General features: G+C 55.0%; 2 protein-coding genes across 8 annotated transcripts; one reads left to right on the forward strand and one right to left on the reverse strand.

The window, feature by feature from the left end:
* Positions 1–165: 165 nt before the first annotated feature.
* LOC127602673 (calcium/calmodulin-dependent protein kinase type II subunit beta) lies at positions 166–11526 on the forward strand. 7 transcript variants are annotated; one of them, XM_052068978.1, is made up of 21 exons: positions 166–1196; positions 1964–2058; positions 3275–3334; positions 3416–3470; positions 3629–3694; positions 4108–4180; positions 4469–4571; positions 4650–4733; positions 4814–4908; positions 5529–5651; positions 5725–5808; positions 6001–6043; positions 6411–6491; positions 6906–6943; positions 7570–7602; positions 8654–8701; positions 9603–9651; positions 9771–9846; positions 9930–10024; positions 10151–10387; positions 10621–11526. In XM_052068978.1, the coding sequence occupies exons 1-20, from the start codon at positions 1135–1137 to the stop codon at positions 10381–10383; spliced, it is 1596 nt and encodes a 531-aa protein (XP_051924938.1). In that variant the 5' UTR covers positions 166–1134; the 3' UTR covers positions 10384–10387; positions 10621–11526. The 7 variants fall into 7 exon arrangements, with proteins under 7 accessions (XP_051924938.1, XP_051924931.1, XP_051924932.1 ...); XM_052068971.1 differs by lacking the exon at positions 8654–8701 and adding an exon at positions 9356–9400 and having other exon boundaries at positions 168–1196; XM_052068972.1 differs by lacking the exons at positions 7570–7602; positions 8654–8701 and adding an exon at positions 9356–9400 and having other exon boundaries at positions 170–1196.
* Positions 11527–11890: 364 nt separating this feature from the next.
* Positions 11891–13765, reverse strand: si:dkey-174n20.1 (uncharacterized protein LOC796174 homolog). Its single transcript, XM_052069082.1, has 4 exons — positions 13397–13765; positions 12747–12989; positions 12376–12678; positions 11891–12292 (listed from the first exon to the last, which is right to left on the reverse strand). Exons 1-4 carry the CDS (start codon positions 13515–13517, stop codon positions 12033–12035), a joined length of 927 nt encoding a protein of 308 aa, XP_051925042.1. The 5' UTR covers positions 13518–13765; the 3' UTR covers positions 11891–12032.
* Positions 13766–17479: the final 3714 nt, after the last annotated feature.

Here is a 17479-nt window from a genome sequence, read left to right on the forward strand (position 1 = left end):
TTGATGATTTCCTCCCCTACACCCAAGACCCCCAATGGCGGCGACTTCCTCTACCACCCACACCTCAACGCTGCGCTGTCCCGCAAACACGCGATGATTTATTGACTCTTCTTTCACGAGTTTGTGTGAGTGGAAGCACAGTGGGATGACTGAGGAGAACCGGTCTGACCGGATAGGAATTTCCATCTTCTTGTCGAGATGTAATTACGGTTCACAGATATCCTGTTGGCACGGAGACTTTGTCACATCTGGGACGGTTGACTGTAACGCACTTGACTTTGGAGTCGGCCGATCCTCCGTGGAACGCCTCCAGTGGGTCCAAAATGCCGCTGCTCACCTGTGGACCGGTACTCGTAAGAGGGAGCGCATGGCTCCCTTTGCCGGGTCATTTTGGAGTTCTTTAGAAGATCCTGTCATTTGTTTCCAAATCTTGAAATCGGCCAGGCGCTATTCGAGGTACCGCAAACTAAGTGGAGCTTCGGAGGAGACCGAGGCTTTTGCATTGCCATTTCAGCCCATAGCTCTTTTCTTCACTTAAATCCTCAAACCGGTGATTAACATTTCATATGTGGGGCGGGGGGAATACCAGTACCAACATTTGGCTCATCCTGCATACACTGAGAAACAAGAGGTGAGTTCAGGGTTGAAACCTCATAACCGTTACTATTATTAAGTAAGACGTGTTCATTTGAAATATACGTTTCTTTTTCATTTACATTTAAACATGTAAACTTAAGAAAAAAGTGAATGTGGGGTCGGGGGCGAAAATAAATACTCTTATTTTGACATATCTGTAAGTCGGGACCGGAAGTGAGCCTTCGCGTCAAGTGAGCCTTCGCGTCTCACGGTTGTCTTGACGAAAATGTCTGGTCGAGCGAGCAGCTGTCAAACCGAAAGGGGCGTGGAGAGAGAGAGAGGGAGAGAAAGTCCTTCCGTGCTCGCTTCGGCGTTTCCCCATTAAACCTCGGCCTCGCCTCTTTCTCCGGTGCCGGACGACTTGACTTTTGTTTGTTTGGTTGTTTTTATTTGTGGGTACTGGGCGGACCTGTTGTGGTTTATCCCCCCACTCCCCCTTCCCCTCGCCGGCTGACGGACAACATTCGACCGGAGGAAGAAGAAGGAGAAGCGGGAAACATGGCCACGACGACCTGTACGAGATTCACGGACGAGTATCAGCTGTACGAGGAGCTCGGCAAGTGAGTCGAACCGGACACAGCCTTCGGAGCCCGGCGACCGACGCGTCCCACGCGCCGCCGCGTCGCGGGGGCCGGCCGGGGACGACGGTCGCCGAGCTCCGGGGCCGCGCGGGCAGTCTCGGCTTGTGCGTGCGCGCGGCGACGTGCGCGCGCACGTGGATTCACCGAGCGAATGACGGTTTGGAAAAATGTCAACAATGGACCAGCGTGGCGGCACGAAATGCTGTGGGGCGACTGCTCCTCGTTGAAGTCCCTCACCGCGAGTTGCGAGGAAATGATGCTTCTCTTTCGACGTGTCCCAATTTATTTTCAAATGTCTTTTTAACCTCGCGCATTCGACCGTTTTCATAAAAATGATTTCCCCCCTCAAAAGTATCCTATCATTTCACGGAAAATATTTGACCTTTCTCAAAAAGAGAAATATCGATGGCATATATCGATTATGTTTTTATCACCTTTTCATAGAAAATGGGACTTTTCTGCGCAGTGTAGCGCTTTATCCCCGACAAATGTGCGATTTCTCATCGAAAATGTGATGCCTATTATAGAAAGTTGGGGTTTTATAAAACGTTTTTTTTAATTGACAGTATAAAACTTTTTTTCGCTCGAAAATAGATTCCCTTTCATTGAAAATATTCAACTCTTTTTGAAAGAATATCCAATGTAACCGTTTTTTTCTGAGAAATTTCCTTCTCTGAAATGGGGAAATACTGGAAATCGTATCTTTTTGCCGATAAATGTTTTCGAGTTGGTTTGTTTGTTTTCAGGGGCGCCTTCTCAGTGGTGCGTCGATGCGTCAAGCTGTGCACGGGGCAGGAGTACGCCGCCAAAATCATCAACACCAAAAAGTTATCTGCCAGAGGTAACGACTTGCCGTCAGCGCTTTCCATCTTGGCCGTGACGCTTTGGGCAGGTGTTGTCGCGCTGAGGCCATTTTAGCTTCCCGTAGTTCGTCCAGATTTTTGGTTTAATTTTTTTTAAATGGATTTTGAAGTTGGATTTATTTGTGCAACAATGGTCCAAGATGAGGGACGAGGTGACGAACGCTCCCACGTTGGCCCCAAGATGCCAAAATTGGAATTTGACCTTGATTTTGACCTCGATTTCATGTGACAGATCGGCCTTCTCCCGACATGTTGACACCGAGCTTCCCTTAAGCTGAGAAAATGCTGTCAGTTTTTTTTTTTAATTTTCTGATGAAAACTTTTCGTTTCGAGGACATTTAAGGCGGAAGTCAATTTATTCGTTTCTGTACTTTCTTCCCTCGTTTGAATAAGAACGCTGCTTCTGGATTCGGCTTAAATAGTCACCCGATTTTGTCCTCCATTTTGTGTCAATGTTATCATTTCACGTACGTACGTGTGTGTGTGTGTGTGTGTCCAGAGGGAGAGAGAGAATTTGACTTTGGTGTATGGAGACCAAGTACGTCTCAGCAACTGTCTTTTGGTGTCACGTGTTTGTCTCGCTTGTCAAGCGAGCGCGATGTTGCGATGCCCCGTGTGAGCGATCCGCTCTGATTAGTCAATAGCGGCTTTTTTCCAGCTGCCAATAAAGGGCCTTCGCCAATGTGAGCCAAATCGACTGGGGGGTGGGGGGAGGCTCGGGCTCTCTTCATGCTCAAACGTCCCGAACCCTGGGCAGGGGGTGTGCCCGTTCATCTTCGGGCGGTGGGGTGGCAAGGCTGGTGTCATATCACCCCCCCGCCCCCCACTGTCATCGCAGCAAGCGTCTTTTCATGAGATGAAATCCATCCGGGTGTGTCACATTGTGTGTTATGAGACCCGATTCACCGAAACCGGGTTACGAAGCGCCGACGTAGAGCTTTTGACCATCGAAATACGTCCCCAAAAAACCAAAACCCCGGACACAAAACGGGCACGTCGCCCTACTTTGAAGTCCCATTTTCGGCCAAATGCGCAGCGTGGAAAAGGGTCGTAAAGAGGCGGGGCTCGTATTTGATTGACGGCCGAGGCTCAGCGTTGCGTCCAAACGCCGCGGCGGATTCACGCCGGCCCGATTCCGAGGTCTTTGCTTTGATTTCTTCTCTTTTTCTGCTCGGCGGTGACGTCGTCTCTCAGATCACCAGAAGCTGGAGCGAGAGGCTCGCATCTGCCGCCTGCTCAAACACGCCAACATCGGTGAGGACGCGCGCGCGCAAAGCGCCAGCGGGCAAAATGGCCGTCGTTTGACCGGCGTGGTGCATTTGTGTGCCGTTGCAGTCCGTCTTCATGACAGCATCTCCGAGGAGGCCTTCCACTATCTGCTCTTTGACTTGTAAGTCTCGTTGGCATCCGTTCTTCAAACCTTTTGCGCGGGCGCTCCCACGCCATCCGCATCCATCTCTGTGCGAAGCCCGTCTCGTTTCCATGGTTACCGTGTGGGTCGGGGACCAAGATAGAAACGGCTGGATTGAAATGTGTGTGGCTCCGCAGGGTGACCGGAGGTGAATTATTTGAGGACATCGTCGCCCGAGAGTACTACAGCGAGGCCGACGCCAGGTAGGGAGGACGCTCCCCATCCACGCGCCGCTTTGGTGTTGACGGCCACAAAATGGCTCCTGGCCCCCGAAAGTCACGCGTCCGAAACCGCGAATAGGGTTTGAAGATTGAAATTGTGGAAAGCGTGCAAATCCCGGCGGAGGCGAACGCCGAGCGGCTGGAGCTTTTTGATCAAATGTCATCTTTTCATGTCATGGCATCGAGGCCGCTTCCCCGGGCGCCTGCCGTTCGCCCCCCTTGGAGAGCGGCGGGAAGTGGGACTTTCATTAGCGCCGCTAATGAGTCTCCATCGCACTCCCGCGACTCTTCTCCATCGCCGCGTGTCACCGTCGCTCGCTGCTTGACACACTTAAATCTGTGCTACGAGGGCTTCTTTTTTTTTTTTAGTCTGTGTGTGTGTGTTTTGCACGCAGCCACTGCATTCAGCAGATTCTGGAAGCCGTTCTTCACTGCCATCAAATGGGCGTTGTGCACCGAGACCTGAAGGTGAGTGAGGCGGAGTCTGGCTTTTGTTTTTTTTTGGGGGGGGGGGGGGTTCCCTTCTGCTTTGTACTTTTGTCCACTGGAAGATGTCGACCAGGGCTGAGCAGACGCAGCTCCAGTTACAGAATGTTCATCGCTTGAAGAGGCTGGGGTGGGGGGCGCGGGGGTGGGGGGGGGTGATCATTTATGTAGTGTTTTTTGGATGAGCCGGCCGGGCGTCGGGTGTCCGGAAAGGGCGGCCATCTTTTGTGTTTTGTGTCTGGCGCACCACACGTGGACCCCCCCCTCCAGCCGGAGAACCTGCTCCTGGCCAGCAAATGCAAGAACGCGGCGGTGAAGCTGGCCGACTTTGGCCTGGCCATCGAGGTGCAGGGAGACCAGCAGGCCTGGTTCGGTGGGTCGAGCGCCCGACGCCCGCCTTCCTCCCGACATGAAAATCGAAACAATATCCGACGCGATATCTTGTGCGCAGGCTTCGCCGGCACGCCGGGCTACCTGTCCCCCGAGGTCCTGAGGAAGGATCCCTACGGCAAGGCGGTGGACATCTGGGCCTGCGGTGAGCGCCGGGGGGGGGAGACGACGGCGCCTTCCGGGCGTGGCCGCTCGCCTTCTGACCGCCGCCTGCGTTTGTGCCAGGGGTGATCCTGTACATCCTGCTGGTGGGCTACCCTCCTTTCTGGGACGAGGACCAGCACAAGCTGTACCAGCAGATCAAGGCCGGGGCCTACGACGTGAGCCTCTTCTCTTCTCCTCCCCTTACCGCTCTCCCCTCGCTTCTGGCCTGGGGGGGGGGGGGCGTTTCGCTTCCCTCGCCGCGCCACTTCCTAGCAATCGCGGCCGCTCCACTCCATTGGGAGGGAAGAAAAGCCGCGCCTTTGACGTTACACGGGGGTGGGGGGGATTGGCGCGGGGGTGTCAACGGGCAGGTTGGAATGGTGGCAGACGGCAAGCACGTCAGCGCGCACCTCGCTTGTTGCAGAGAAAGCGAAACACTTGTCCCAGTGTGGGACAAATAAAGGATAGCTTATCTTATCTTATCTTATCTTATCTTATTTTAGCTTGGCTTATTTAACTTAAAAGGTGGGAAAGTGCGGACGGAGCCGCCGTTGCGTAACGTGGCGCTCTCATGCATGTTTTAGGAGGCGCAAGCCTTTTTGGTTTCCACTTGAAGCCGCCCCCTCTCCCCCCCCATCCCTAATTGTAACCTCGAGTCGCACGCGTGACTCCACCCAGCGTGAAGTCGGCGGGCAAAAAAGCGGCCAGCGAGCGGACGTCAAGCGCTTGCGTCTTGGTCTTTTGCTTCTGGCCCGGCGTCCTTTGCGTTGCCCACTTCCCGTGAACCTTTTTTCAGTTCCCGTCCCCGGAGTGGGACACGGTGACCCCGGAAGCCAAAAACCTGATCAATCAGATGCTGACCATCAACCCGGCCAAGAGGATCACGGCCCAGGAGGCCCTCAAGCACCCGTGGGTCTGCGTGAGTGTCCCGCCGAGCGGCCCGGACGCGTCCCGCCGCCGCCGTTGCAAATTGTGCTCCTGTGTTGTCGTAGCAACGCTCCACGGTGGCTTCCATGATGCACAGGCAGGAGACGGTGGAGTGCCTGAAGAAGTTCAACGCCAGGAGGAAGCTCAAGGTGGCGCCTTTTCCGTCTTCATCTCGGTTCTCGGGATGGCTTTTACGTGATCGCGTTTGATGAGCCGTGCCGTCGGCCCCTTTTCCAGTCCCCCTCTTCCTCCCCCTTAAATGGAATATTTGTGTTCATTTTGTTTTCTGTTGTGTTTTTCTTCTGTCCCTGACCCCGCCTTTGCTTTTGTTTCCCACCCAGGGCGCCATCCTCACCACCATGCTGGTCTCTCGCAATTTCTCCGGTAAGTCGCCGCCTCCTCCTCCTCGTCCTCCGCACAAGAGTTAGCGGATACGCTCGACGTGATCCGAGGAAGCCGGCGACGGCGGTGCAGCCAATGATTGTGCTTCTTTCTCGCAACGGGATGCCTCGCGCGGATGTCACCCAGCGTTGTCATGGCCGCTTTGCGGGAAGAAAGTTAGCACTAGCGCTTCCCCTTTAGCTTGTGCGGCCGTCTCGCTCGGACACTTTAGACCCGCCGGCCTTTGTCGTTTGGCGCATCACTCCGGCGCGGCGGCCTGCTCTGCGCTCGGACATTGGAGCGTCTTGGTGTCACGCTCATTTCCTTTTCACCCCCCCCCCCCACCCCACCCCCACGTTGGTGCGGCCAGTGGGCGGCAGGCAGTCCGCCGCTCCGGCCTCCGCGCCTGCGGTCACGGCGGGTAGCGCCGCAACGGGGCTGGAGGAACAAGGTAGCGCACGACATGCACCACCCGCGTGCATGCCGCCTCCTTGACCCCCCCGCCCCCCACTCTGTCTTAGCATGCTATCAAATGTTCTTTTCCCTTCTTTGTATGGCGTCGTTTTCCCAAAACCACCGTTGCCTTTTTTTTCCACCCTTGCCATCCAGCATTCTGAATGCCCCCCCCCCCCAATCAGGCTCACCGGGAGCCAGGCCCTTGCATATTCAAACTCAGACATGCGCCCTAGAAAAAAGTTGCCCCTCACCCACCCTCGCCTCCACATTTCCAAAGTCGCAAGCTGGATGATGGCCGGCCGGACGACCCCCCCAGCCCCCCGGCCCCCCTGGAATGTTTTCTTTTCGTCGGGATCGGAGGGCCTTTGCCTGTCGACTGAGCGTCTCCGCCTTATGTTTGTTCTTGCAGCGGCCAAGACTCTGCTCAACAAGAAGGCCGACGTGAAGGTAAGCGCTCGCCGCAGCCGCCGCCCCCGCGCCGCTTCCTCCTCCTGCGGCCTTTTGTCCCGTCGCCGTCGTCGACGCCGCGAATGTCCCCGAAAAATGTTGACAACGGCCTCAACGGATCGCTTCAATGCACGCGCCTTAGCGAGTCCAAGAAAGAAGAAACCCCCCCCCCCCTCATGTGTGTGCGTGTGTCAAATGCCAGGAATAGCTGCCGGTGGTGGACCCTGGAAACTCGGATGCCCAAAATAGATGCCATGGTTGCCTAGCAACAGGCTCCCGTCCTTCCGTTTCGTTGCGTCGTCGTTGGCAACTTGCAGCATGAATGTTTCATGCAACTTTGGTTTCCCTTCATGACTTCAGCACTTAAGCTTTCATTTGGCAGTGACACGTCAAGGGGGGGGGGGGGGTAATTGTTGTTGTTTTTTGTCCTCTCCCAGATGGGTGAGGCTTCATACTGTCTCTCAACTCAGTACTTTTTTTTTGCTTTTTGTTCCGGCTGCCATTTCATGGGTTACTTTCTATTTCCATCCCTCCCCTGCCTTTTCCTCATCCATCCGTCTACCAAATTTGATCCTTCCTTTCATCCATCCATCCATCCATCCGTCCGTCGTTTGGCCCAAGGACAGAAACGCAAGTCCAGCTCAACTGTGCAGTATATGGTGAGCATGCTGTTTTGGCCCCCCCCCCATCTTTGCTTTCATTGCCAAAATCAAATCTCCTTCACAAGTCATCTCTAAAAGAAAAGCCGCCCCCCCCTCGCAGTCTAAGCAGAGGAACGTCCAAGCCGTCTCCGCGTTATTTTGAAAAACAACCATGACACGAAAAGCAGAACGGAGGCCTGAAAGCAGGGGGGGGGCGATTTCCCCTTTGTTGTCGGGCACGGTTGCTTTGACCGGCGTCGCCCATCTCGGAGTCCGTTGGGGCTCGGCTGTTATCGAGCGGACGCTTTTCTTTTTGAAAGCAACTTTTCAAGGCGGCGTTCCGCAGGGCTCATGTTGCGGTCACCTCAAATTCTTCCTTTTGGGAAGTTTTTGTGCGGCTAGAGGCCCTCGAGACTGGAATTAAACCGCGGCGCTCGGGCCACGCCGGCACCCCGACGTGACCTCTGTGACCGCGAAGGCGATTTTGTTTTGGTGCCACCTCGCTCATCTTTTGCCGCTGCTTTCTTTCCTGCCATCTCTTTGCCACTCACTCACCGCCGCCGCGTTGCTTTCTTCTCCCACCTTGGAAATCAAACATGTGCACGGCTGAAACGCTTTCGTCCGCTCTCCCGAAAGGTTCCTCGCACACGATGGTGAAAAGCGCTCACGGGAAAAACTCCCGCACGCTCGCGACGGGCGCTCTCGTGAGCCCCTCTCTCGCGGGACGGAAATTTGCAGGCGACGACAGATGGTCAAATGTGTCGCCCTGAATCAATTGCCATCAAGTGAGCTTTGATGGCGTCTACGCGGCGTAGTGCCGGAGCCGTGCTCGGAAAAGACGCCGCCGGCCGTGCGCCGGCCAAATTAACTTGGAGTTGAGTAGTGTGGCGTCGGGGTGGCACAGTGCCTTTTTTTGGGCTTTCTCTTCAGCTTCTGCGCTCTGCTGCCCTCAGGTGGCCTTTTCTTGCAGTGCGCCATAGAATTTGGAGCGCATTTGGCATGAGCAGGCACATGCAGGCACAGGCACAGCTTGCTTGTTAACTTTGCTCCTTCTGCTCTCCTTGCGCAGCCTCAAATAGTCACCAGCCCCAAAGGAAACATCCCTTCACCTGCTCTGGTATTTACCCTCGAAACCAACACCTCCTCTTGGACCCCCCCCCCCCCCCACCCATGGCTTTGCCTTTCAATGTGTGTGTGTGTGTTGAGTTTTCCCCCTTTTGTCTGGCTGCTTGTATTCCTTTTGCACGTGCAGCAGGTGCGGGCGGCCGCGGGTTGTGGCAGGCACACGTTTGGCTTTTGGGGGGGGGGGGGGGGGGGGGCTGAAACTCCAACGCTATAACTGGCTAGAACAAATGCCGCACGCGCAATGCTCGCAAAGGTGCAAAAGCAAAGTGCCTGTTGATGGCTAGTCTGGGGGACGAGATCCCAGGGAAGTTTTTCCGCAGTTGGGGGTGGGGGGGGGGCGGTGGAAGAGGGAAGCCCCGAACGTAATGGAGCCCTCGCGGCTTCCCGCCGCCTCGACTCGGGGGGTGGGGGGGGCTCTTTGTAGCGCCGGGAGCCCGGCCGGGTCCGCATCCGTTCTGAAAAGCCCCCCTCCTAAAAATAGCTTCGTCCCAGTGTGTGCGTGTGCGGCCGCGTTTCCGCCGATCACTTGGATGGATTCTCCTTCTTTCCACTAACTTCCTTTTCTGTTTCTCTTCTACTTCCTGGTTGTCGTTGTTTGCCCCCCCCCCCCCACGTTGCTCCTCTGCTCTCTCTCACCCCCTTCCAGGAGCCTCAGACCACCGTCATCCATAACCCGGCGGACGGGACGAAGGTAGGGCCCGCCCCCCCCCCCTTCCCCTTTGCTTCCTTCTGCTCCTCCCTTTCCATCCTTACCTTCATCTGCGACCTGCGCTCGACTCATTTATGGCCGTGCCACGAAATCGATGCGGTCGGCTGTCGGCCACGCCCACTTTTCCACGTACGCGAACGCTTCCGTCCTAAAAGTCGTCTGCGCGCGTGTGCGCGATCCGCAGGAATCGTCGGACAGCAGCAGCACCACCGTGGAAGATGAAGATGTCAAAGGTGAGGCCCCCCCACGCGCGCTCACGTTCATTTTCACACCCCGACACACACACACACTTGCACAATGGCCACTTCCTGCCACTTGTCGCTTCTTGAACGGCGCCCCCTTGACTTTGCAGCCCGCAAGCAGGAAATCATCAAGCTGACCGAGCAGCTGATTGAGGCCATCAACAACAAAGACTTTGAGGCTTACACGTGAGTCGCCCCCCCCCCCCCCCCCTGCTCGCCCCCCCGCTCGGGAACCTCACGCCGCTCTCTGCTTTGCTCCCCCCGAGCAGCAAGATCTGCAACCCGGCCTTGACGTGCTTCGAACCCGAGACGCTGGGCAACCTGGTGGAAGGCCTGGACTTCCACCGTTTCTACTTTGACAACCGTAAGACTCCATCGGATTTGGGCCGCCGCGTCCTTTGATGCGGTCCGCCAAACGCGTCCACTTGCGATGACGCCCGCTCGCATCTTGATCCAAATGTCCGATTGCGGCGCTTGTCGTCCCTTCCAGTGCCGCCCCAAAACCACAAGGCCGTCCACACCACCGTCCTGAACCCTCACGTGCACCTGATGGGCGAAGACGGCGCCTGCGTGGCCTACGTCCGCCTGACGCAGTTCGTGGACGGGCAGGGTCGGCCGTGGTCCAGGCAGGCGGAGGAAACGCGGGTGTGGCACCGCCGCGACGCCAGGTGGCAGCACATCCACTTCCACCGCTCGGAAGCTCCCGCCGCCATGCTGCAGTAGTCGGGTACGCGCGGCGTCCGCGTGCCGCCGGCTCCGGGGCGTCGCCTGCCCCCCGCCGAGGCCCCCAGCGACTCTGATCGGCCCGTCGGTCCGTCTCTTAAGTCGCCGGCCGACAACAAGCAAAATGCGAATCAAACGGATGACTTTGGGGCCTCGGCGGAGGTCGTGCGCTTTAGCCCGTCCGCTTTGCCGCGTCACTGCTTTTCAGACAACGATATTGTGTTTTGTGTTTGGCAGGTGTGGCGCGAAGGGGGGGGGGGAGATCCGCTCAATCGGGCGGGACGGAGGGAGGCGCCAGTCCAAAGTCCAACAGGAACTCCCTCACGCACGCACACACGCACACGCACGCGCACCCCCTGTGAAGCCTGACTTGTGTCACTGCACTGGAAACACCACGTCAAGTTTCAAGTCCTTCTTGCAAGACTTTGGATTCCGGATTTGTAGCATGAAAGGGAGCCACGCCGGCGCTTTCTAGTTGGACAAGTCGTCTGGTTTTGAGTTCAGGACGTATGCAAACGTGCCGCGGCTTTTTCTTTCCTCCGCTGGGTGATGCTCGCGGCGCCGCCCGTCACGTCGATTGTGATCTTGCTATTTTCATTTCTGCAAAAACGCTCAGGCCACCGCCTCCCCATTCAAAATTTGCAATATTGAACGCAGAGTCGTCTGCTGACCGCCCCCCTTAAATAAACGAATGCCACATCGGAGCGTAAATATGGATATACAAGTAAAACGTATTCGGTTAAGGTGCATACAAGGGGGAGGGGGCTTCTGCTTTTGTTTGCGGCTTTTGACAGTTTTCATTGAAACGCTTCTGAGCGCAAAAGAAACGACTCTGCTCGAGAAAATCCCTTTTTCAAGCTGTTTATTTTGCGGCAAAACTTTCTAACCCGATGATGCCCCCCCCCCATTTAAAAAAAAACAGAAACTAGCAGCATTTGCAGTCCAAGCGTGTTGTTCTTTCTTAGCGCGTTGACGACATATGATTCACGTTGGGAATCAGTCCCTCCTTTTCCCGTCTAACATTTTTATTGGTCACAAAACATCCAGAGACAAATCCAAAAATCGCTCTTGACCTTCTCCTCCATCGCTCGATAGAGACATTTTGTGAACTAGATATTGTTTTGCTTCCATTTTTGTTGTTGTGGTTGTGGTTGGTGGGGTGGGGGGGGAATGTGAAACGGACTCCATTTTGGAGTCTTCAGTGCCACCAACCTTTTGGGCTCACCCGCATGGAATTTCTCCGCGTTTTAAGCGCTTATGGGATAGAAACATAGGAAGCCATTTTGAAAATGAGCATTTTGTACAAAGAGACGACACGCACGCTCACCAGTCAAGCCACAAGCTCCCTTCTTGGCCTCCGCTTGCCATTGATCACCCCCTGTTGTTTTTTTTTCTACCTTGCAGCTGGTCTTGTCCCTCCCCCCCCTCCCCCATTTTAAATCTGTACGATACAACGTGCTCTTCGGTCGTATTCTGCCATGCTACTTTTCTGCCGCTGCTTGGACAACTTGTACTTCAATAAAACGGCGAGCTTGGACAAGAGAAAAGTGGCCGGCGCTCTTTTCAATGGTAACATTTTGTCATCACGTTCGCCGAATCGATTTCCTCAAACGGACGACAATTTGAGCGATTGTTCCAAGAGAAATTTGTCACGGCAGTTGGACGAGCCTCAGGCTGGCCTCCCACAGCTTCTTGGCCACGTCGGGGTCGCGGGCGAAGGGTCGCAGGGCGGCGGGCCGGCAGTCGGCGAAGTAGCCGCCGCCCCGACGGGCCGCCTCGTCCGACACGGCGCAGTAGACCACCGTCTGAGCCCCCGCCTCGCAGGACGCCGAAAACATCCACGTGAGGACCCGCGCGGCGGCTCGGACCGCCAACGAGTAGTGGCGCGTCCACTCGCTCTGCACCAAGCCTGGACACGCAAGTGCACGCGGGTGGGAGAGCCGTTAGCGCAGTTAGCGTGAGATGGAGCAAAATCACCCCCCCGCATCTCACCGGGGTGCACGGCGAAGGAGGTGACGCCCTTCCCTCGCGCCAGGCGGCCCAGCTCGTGGCTGAAGTAGACGTTGGCCAGCTTGCTGCGGCAGTAGGTGAAGAAGGGCAGCAGGTTGTAGTTGAGGTCCTGCAGGTCCAGCTTCTGGTACTTGTAGCTGGAGCAGGTGAGCGTGAGCACGCGGCTGGGAGCGCACTCCTTCAGCCGGCCCAGCAGCAGGTTGGTGAGCAGGAAGTGGCCCAGGTGGTTGACGCCCAAGCACATGCTGAAACCGTCCTCCGTCCAGTCCAGGACGCCGGGCATGGCTGAGGAGGAGGAGGAAGACGAGACTGAGGTGAGACCCTTCGTCACCACGCGGCCGCTCCTGACCCACCTGCGTTATTGATCAGGACGTCGAGCCTCTCCTCCCGCCGCAGGAAGCTCTCGCAGAAGCGGCGCACCGAGCGCAGGCTGGCCAGGTCCAGCTCCATGGCCACCACCGCCAGGCTGCGGCTGCGCGATTTGATCTCCCGCACCGCCTTCTCCGCCTTGTCCGCGTCCCGGCAGGCGAGGACCACGCGGGCTCCCCTGGCGGCCAACGCCACGGCCGTCTCCTTGCCCACGCCCGAAGCCGCCCCTGCCCGAGACACAACAGAAGCGGGACGGCGGTGCCGCTGGATCGCGTCTCGGTTCAATTCCACCCCGAATCCATGGTTGAAAACAAACGCTTCGAAAAGCTTTTGTTTTTATTGATGATCAAGATAATTACAAGATAAAAAATGGAATGCGCCGCACTTGACCATTTTTACGACCCCCATACAAATCCGTATGCTGTATTGACGAAGCAAAAGTGACAGATTTTTTTTTAATGTGTGGTGATATTTTGAAACATTTTATTATGTGTGTCTATAGATTTATAGACACACACACACAGGCATTTAAGAGACTTGCAAAACGCCTGACTCAAACAAATAGGTGCGCCGACTGTAAAAAAAAAAAAAAACAACAACCCGACATTAAAGAGCCGGAAGTGTCCCAATTTACCGGTAATAAGAACCGTTTTCCCGTCCAGTCGTTTGACGTCGGTGCAGTAGCGTCTCTTTTTCATCCATTTCAAGAAGAAAAAGACGGCCAAAGAAGCGACTACCGTGGAAAGAAGGTACATTTGGACACCAATGACATGAAATCAAAGAAGCCAAATACGTGGGCTAGCCTGTTAGCTCGCTAGCTCGCATGAAAAAAAAATCCTTCTTATTCTTCCGCCGTGTGGCCATTCGGCTATGAGTTTGCCACGTGTAATATCGCATTCATTCAACTGCTCCAAATATTTTTGATTGCTATTTTTAAAATTCTTTCTCAACGGACGTCCACCGATGAAGCGTAGCTGAAAGTGCGCATGCGTCCAGATGTGCGCAATGCATCACGGGAGAAAGCCCGGATCCTATCATGACTAACGTGTTTTTTTTTTCTTCCTGGGGGTGGCGTGACTGTCACGTTTACGGTACAACTCGCACCCAAACCTTCTGTTACTTACGCCTCAGTTTTCTTTGAAAATATCAATTCAAGAATTCTAGATTTGACAGTAAAGTGTCGGTTAAAAAAATGAAACAAAGGAACGACAAATGACGACCAAAGCATGACGCGACATTTCTCGTGGCCAGTCGGAGAGCAACAGAACTTCATGAAATCAAACAATCACGTTTTTCTCGGACAATTTAGATGTATATTTATTTATTTTCCCATTAAAATAATCTTATCAAAGCGAAGTAAATGTTTTTTTTCCGGGAAGAAAGTCCTGATATGACGAAAATAAATGAGTTCAATCTTTTTTTTCTGCCGGAAATGACGCAAGGCACTTTTGTTGATGTAATACATTTCCTACACAAGCCAATTCGATGTGCTTGACGCAATCCAAATGAAATGAAGCATACGTTCCCAGCCAATAAAGTGCATTCGAAAAAGCTAAATATGCAAATGTATTTATTTGAAGTTCACATAAATTAAAGTGAACAAGAAGCTCCAGCCTTGCGACATTTGCCTCCAGCCCCTCAGCCCGCCGCTTTCGCTGGCTTTCGCTGGCTTTGCTGCTGTAAATTGGCAATTTGTCCATTGTGAGACAAATCAAGGTTTTCTTATCTTATCTCATCTTCACTTTGCAACACGAGATCAACTCACGAGCAGGCGGACCCAGAAAAAGCGTCGGGAGGCCTTGACTCCCAAGTACGTGCGCAGGTTCCAAAAGTGCCACGGGTGATACACCCCCCCCCCCCCCCCCCGAAAGAGGCCAAGCAAAGCGGAGGATTGTTTTGCGGCTTTGAAAAGTGACAGATTGTTTGGTGGAAAGGTGATCGGGCTGTTATCCGGTGGCTGGCTGCGGGCCTTTCCCGCCCATTTCCTCTCCCGCCGCCGGCCTTCATGTTGTGCCAACAAAGAGCGCCGCATTCCGCCCGCGCATCTGATAGCCCGGCACGGCCCGGACCTGCAAGCCGCGCTCCAAAATCCCCCCTTTGGTCGGCGTATCCCACACACCAAACGGGGGGGGGGCCTGGCCGCGGTGCACCGGCTAGCCACGTCGCTCCCGGCCGCCGCGCCGGCTAAGGTAGTCGGGGGGGGAGGCGATCCGTCTTTCCTGACGACGTGCTGCATGTCCTCACGCGGGTTTTCCGCTGCAGGTTCGGACAAGTCTGCTGGCGGCTCACCACAGAAATGTCACGACGCCGCCGGTGTCTGCGTGCGAGCGCGAGTGGGGGAAGAAAAGTGGAGTGAGGCCGGGAGGTGAAGCTGTCTCAAAATGAAGCCGAAGCTTCGCAGCATCGGCTCAATGGCGCACCCACCGTCACCTTTCATTCATGGTTTTGAGGAACGGTTTGGGAAAAAAAAAGAAAGAAACCACGTGAGCTTGCTTCGGCTTTGAAAGCCTTCCGATCGGTCGCCATCCTCCACGCGCCGGACAGGCCGCGCTCAAAGAAGATTTGTAATGTTGTGGCTAAAAATTGTGGCTTTTTATGCGCGACTCACAGGCACATCTTCTTAATCCCCCGAGAAGATCCGGCAAGAAATGCTATGACGGCAGTTGACTGAGCCGTCAATGACAGTCTCGGCGTGCGTCTGTCCAATCCGTCCATCCGTTGTCTGGAAGTCTCCGCCTTTTCTGTCACGGTGGAATTTTGCCCCCCAAATTTGAGCTCGGAAATACTGATATCTCTCCCCCCCCCCACCGGCAGCAGATTTCAAGTCAAAGTCGACTTGAGTCTCAGTCGCGTCAGCCAAGAAAGTGCCGACGTTGACGACTCGAGTCATGTGACGGTAGAGCAGCGCTGACCTGACCCCGGGCCCCCATTGCTGTTTTGCTTGTTTTTTGTTTTGTGGGGGTCAGGGAGGGGGGGCCGCAAATCTTCCTTGGCGAGCGGCCGTCGGCGCTCCCTTTGCATTTGGAGCACATGTGTGGCGCATGAAGCTTGACGCTGAATGTCTGCCCTTTGCTTCAACTCCGAGCCGAGTGCATTGAAAAGCCTTTGAAGGCTGCCTGGCAGTCCGGCGTGTTTTCTTTTTTTTTTTGGGGGGGGGTCTTCCCTCTCCCCTCCGGTGGCTGCCGAGGCAAAACCACATCCAGACTTTTTCCAGCAAACAATGCCTGGCGTATTGTACAAAATGGATCCCCATTAGGATTGTTTCTTGGCATTCTTTTGCTCTGGAGGACGAATTCAACACAATACGTTGGAAGAGAGAGAAAAAAAAAAGGTGCCGGCACTGCCGATTCTTAAAAGTTGTTTCCACTCCGTGTGCTGCTCTCTCGGGTCTCGCTTGTGCCACATCCACGCACACACTTTGATGTTCTGCGACCGCAAAGTCCAATTGCGACTCGCTCGAGGGACTTTTTTCTTTCTTTTTTTTCTTTTGGTCTGCTCGGATTTGACTCATCTGTGGACTCCAAATTGGCGGCTTTCATGTCTCGGTCGCGGTTGACTCCCGAGGTAGCCGCCGGCACATCTTTTCCCTCTGATGATTGGCCCCGGGGAGTCAAATTAATCGAATGAATCAACTCGGAGATGTGAGATGGGATCCGTCCGTGCCTGTCTGCTCGTCTGGATCTTCTGTCAAGTGGTTTTGGACTGCATGTGTGCTTCGTGGGCAGCATATTTTCATGTAAGAGAGCTCCAGCTGGGACCCTCCCTCCCAATGACACCATTTTACAAAGCCAATTGCAAACGGCCCTTTGATGAACTTTCTCCCAACTTTATGGCTGTTGGAACAGTTTGCAGCCATAACGTTCAAAGTTCAAGATGAGTTGCTAAAAATGTCAATCAAGTCGATTGACACGTGAAATGTCATGTCGTCGTCGGAGTGGAGGCGCAAGAGGATTTGCAAATGTGTTCAGATTGATGTTGAACTCGACATCCCAACTTCATCCAAATTGGGTTTGTGCGCGTAGATGCGCTCCCCTCGCCACCAGGGGGCAGCGGAGAGGATTTCAATGCTCCAAGGCAGCGGCGTGTCCCAAAGTTGACCCTCCGCTTCCGTGCCGTTTGTTTTCTTCTTCCCCCCCCCCCCCCCCCCACCGAGCCTTCCGACTAAATGACTCCAGACGTAAACACTCGGTTCCACTTCTCCACCTTCCGCTAAGCCCCCCCCCCCTCAGCTTTTGAGGGCGCTCTTCATCCCCCGAGGCGCTCGGCCCACGCACCGCGCCGTCCGATTTTACGCGGCGGCGCGTCACAGCGAGCCGTTTGCCGCAGAGTACTCGCGCCCACCGCACGGATGTTTCCGACGGAGCTGCACGGGAAGCCGCGAAGGAGCCCATCGCTTCTGCGCCGCGAGAAGGAAAAACATCGATTCACCGCAGCTTTGCGGAAATGTGTCTTCCCTTTGCAGATCATAACCAAAACAAAGGTAGAAATGCGTGAAAGGTACCGACATAAAATGTGGAGGCGGGAGGGATTGGATACGAGCTCGAAGGCCGGGGAATTTTGAGCACCGCGGTGCACAGAACGGCGAGTTGCTCGTGAAGAAGCCCGCAAATTTCCAGGTCCCCTCGAAGCCCCCCACTCCGCCTCCGTGCCTGTCACACAGTACGATGAAGCGGCGCCACGTCATACTTGAGGCGCATTTGAAGCCGGATAAGATCTC

Source organism: Hippocampus zosterae, chromosome 6, assembly GCF_025434085.1.
Source record: "Hippocampus zosterae strain Florida chromosome 6, ASM2543408v3, whole genome shotgun sequence".
NCBI classification, from domain to species: Eukaryota; Metazoa; Chordata; class Actinopteri; order Syngnathiformes; family Syngnathidae; genus Hippocampus; species Hippocampus zosterae.

Bases quoted from the DNA above. Each gene is read 5' to 3' on its own strand.
- LOC127602673 (XM_052068978.1), top strand. From the start codon at position 1,135: ATGGCCACGACGACCTGTACGAGATTCACGGACGAGTATCAGCTGTAC. The intron at 8,702-9,602 runs GTATTTACCCTC...CGCGATCCGCAG, and splicing joins ACATCCCTTCACCTGCTCTG to GAATCGTCGGACAGCAGCAG. The intron at 10,025-10,150 runs GTAAGACTCCAT...CGTCCCTTCCAG, and splicing joins CCGTTTCTACTTTGACAACC to TGCCGCCCCAAAACCACAAG.
- si:dkey-174n20.1 (XM_052069082.1), bottom strand. From the start codon at position 13,517: ATGTACCTTCTTTCCACGGTAGTCGCTTCTTTGGCCGTCTTTTTCTTC. The intron at 12,990-13,396 runs GTAAATTGGGAC...TGTCTCGGGCAG, and splicing joins GAAAACGGTTCTTATTACCG to GGGCGGCTTCGGGCGTGGGC. The intron at 12,293-12,375 runs GTGAGATGCGGG...TTGCGTGTCCAG, and splicing joins CTCCTTCGCCGTGCACCCCG to GCTTGGTGCAGAGCGAGTGG.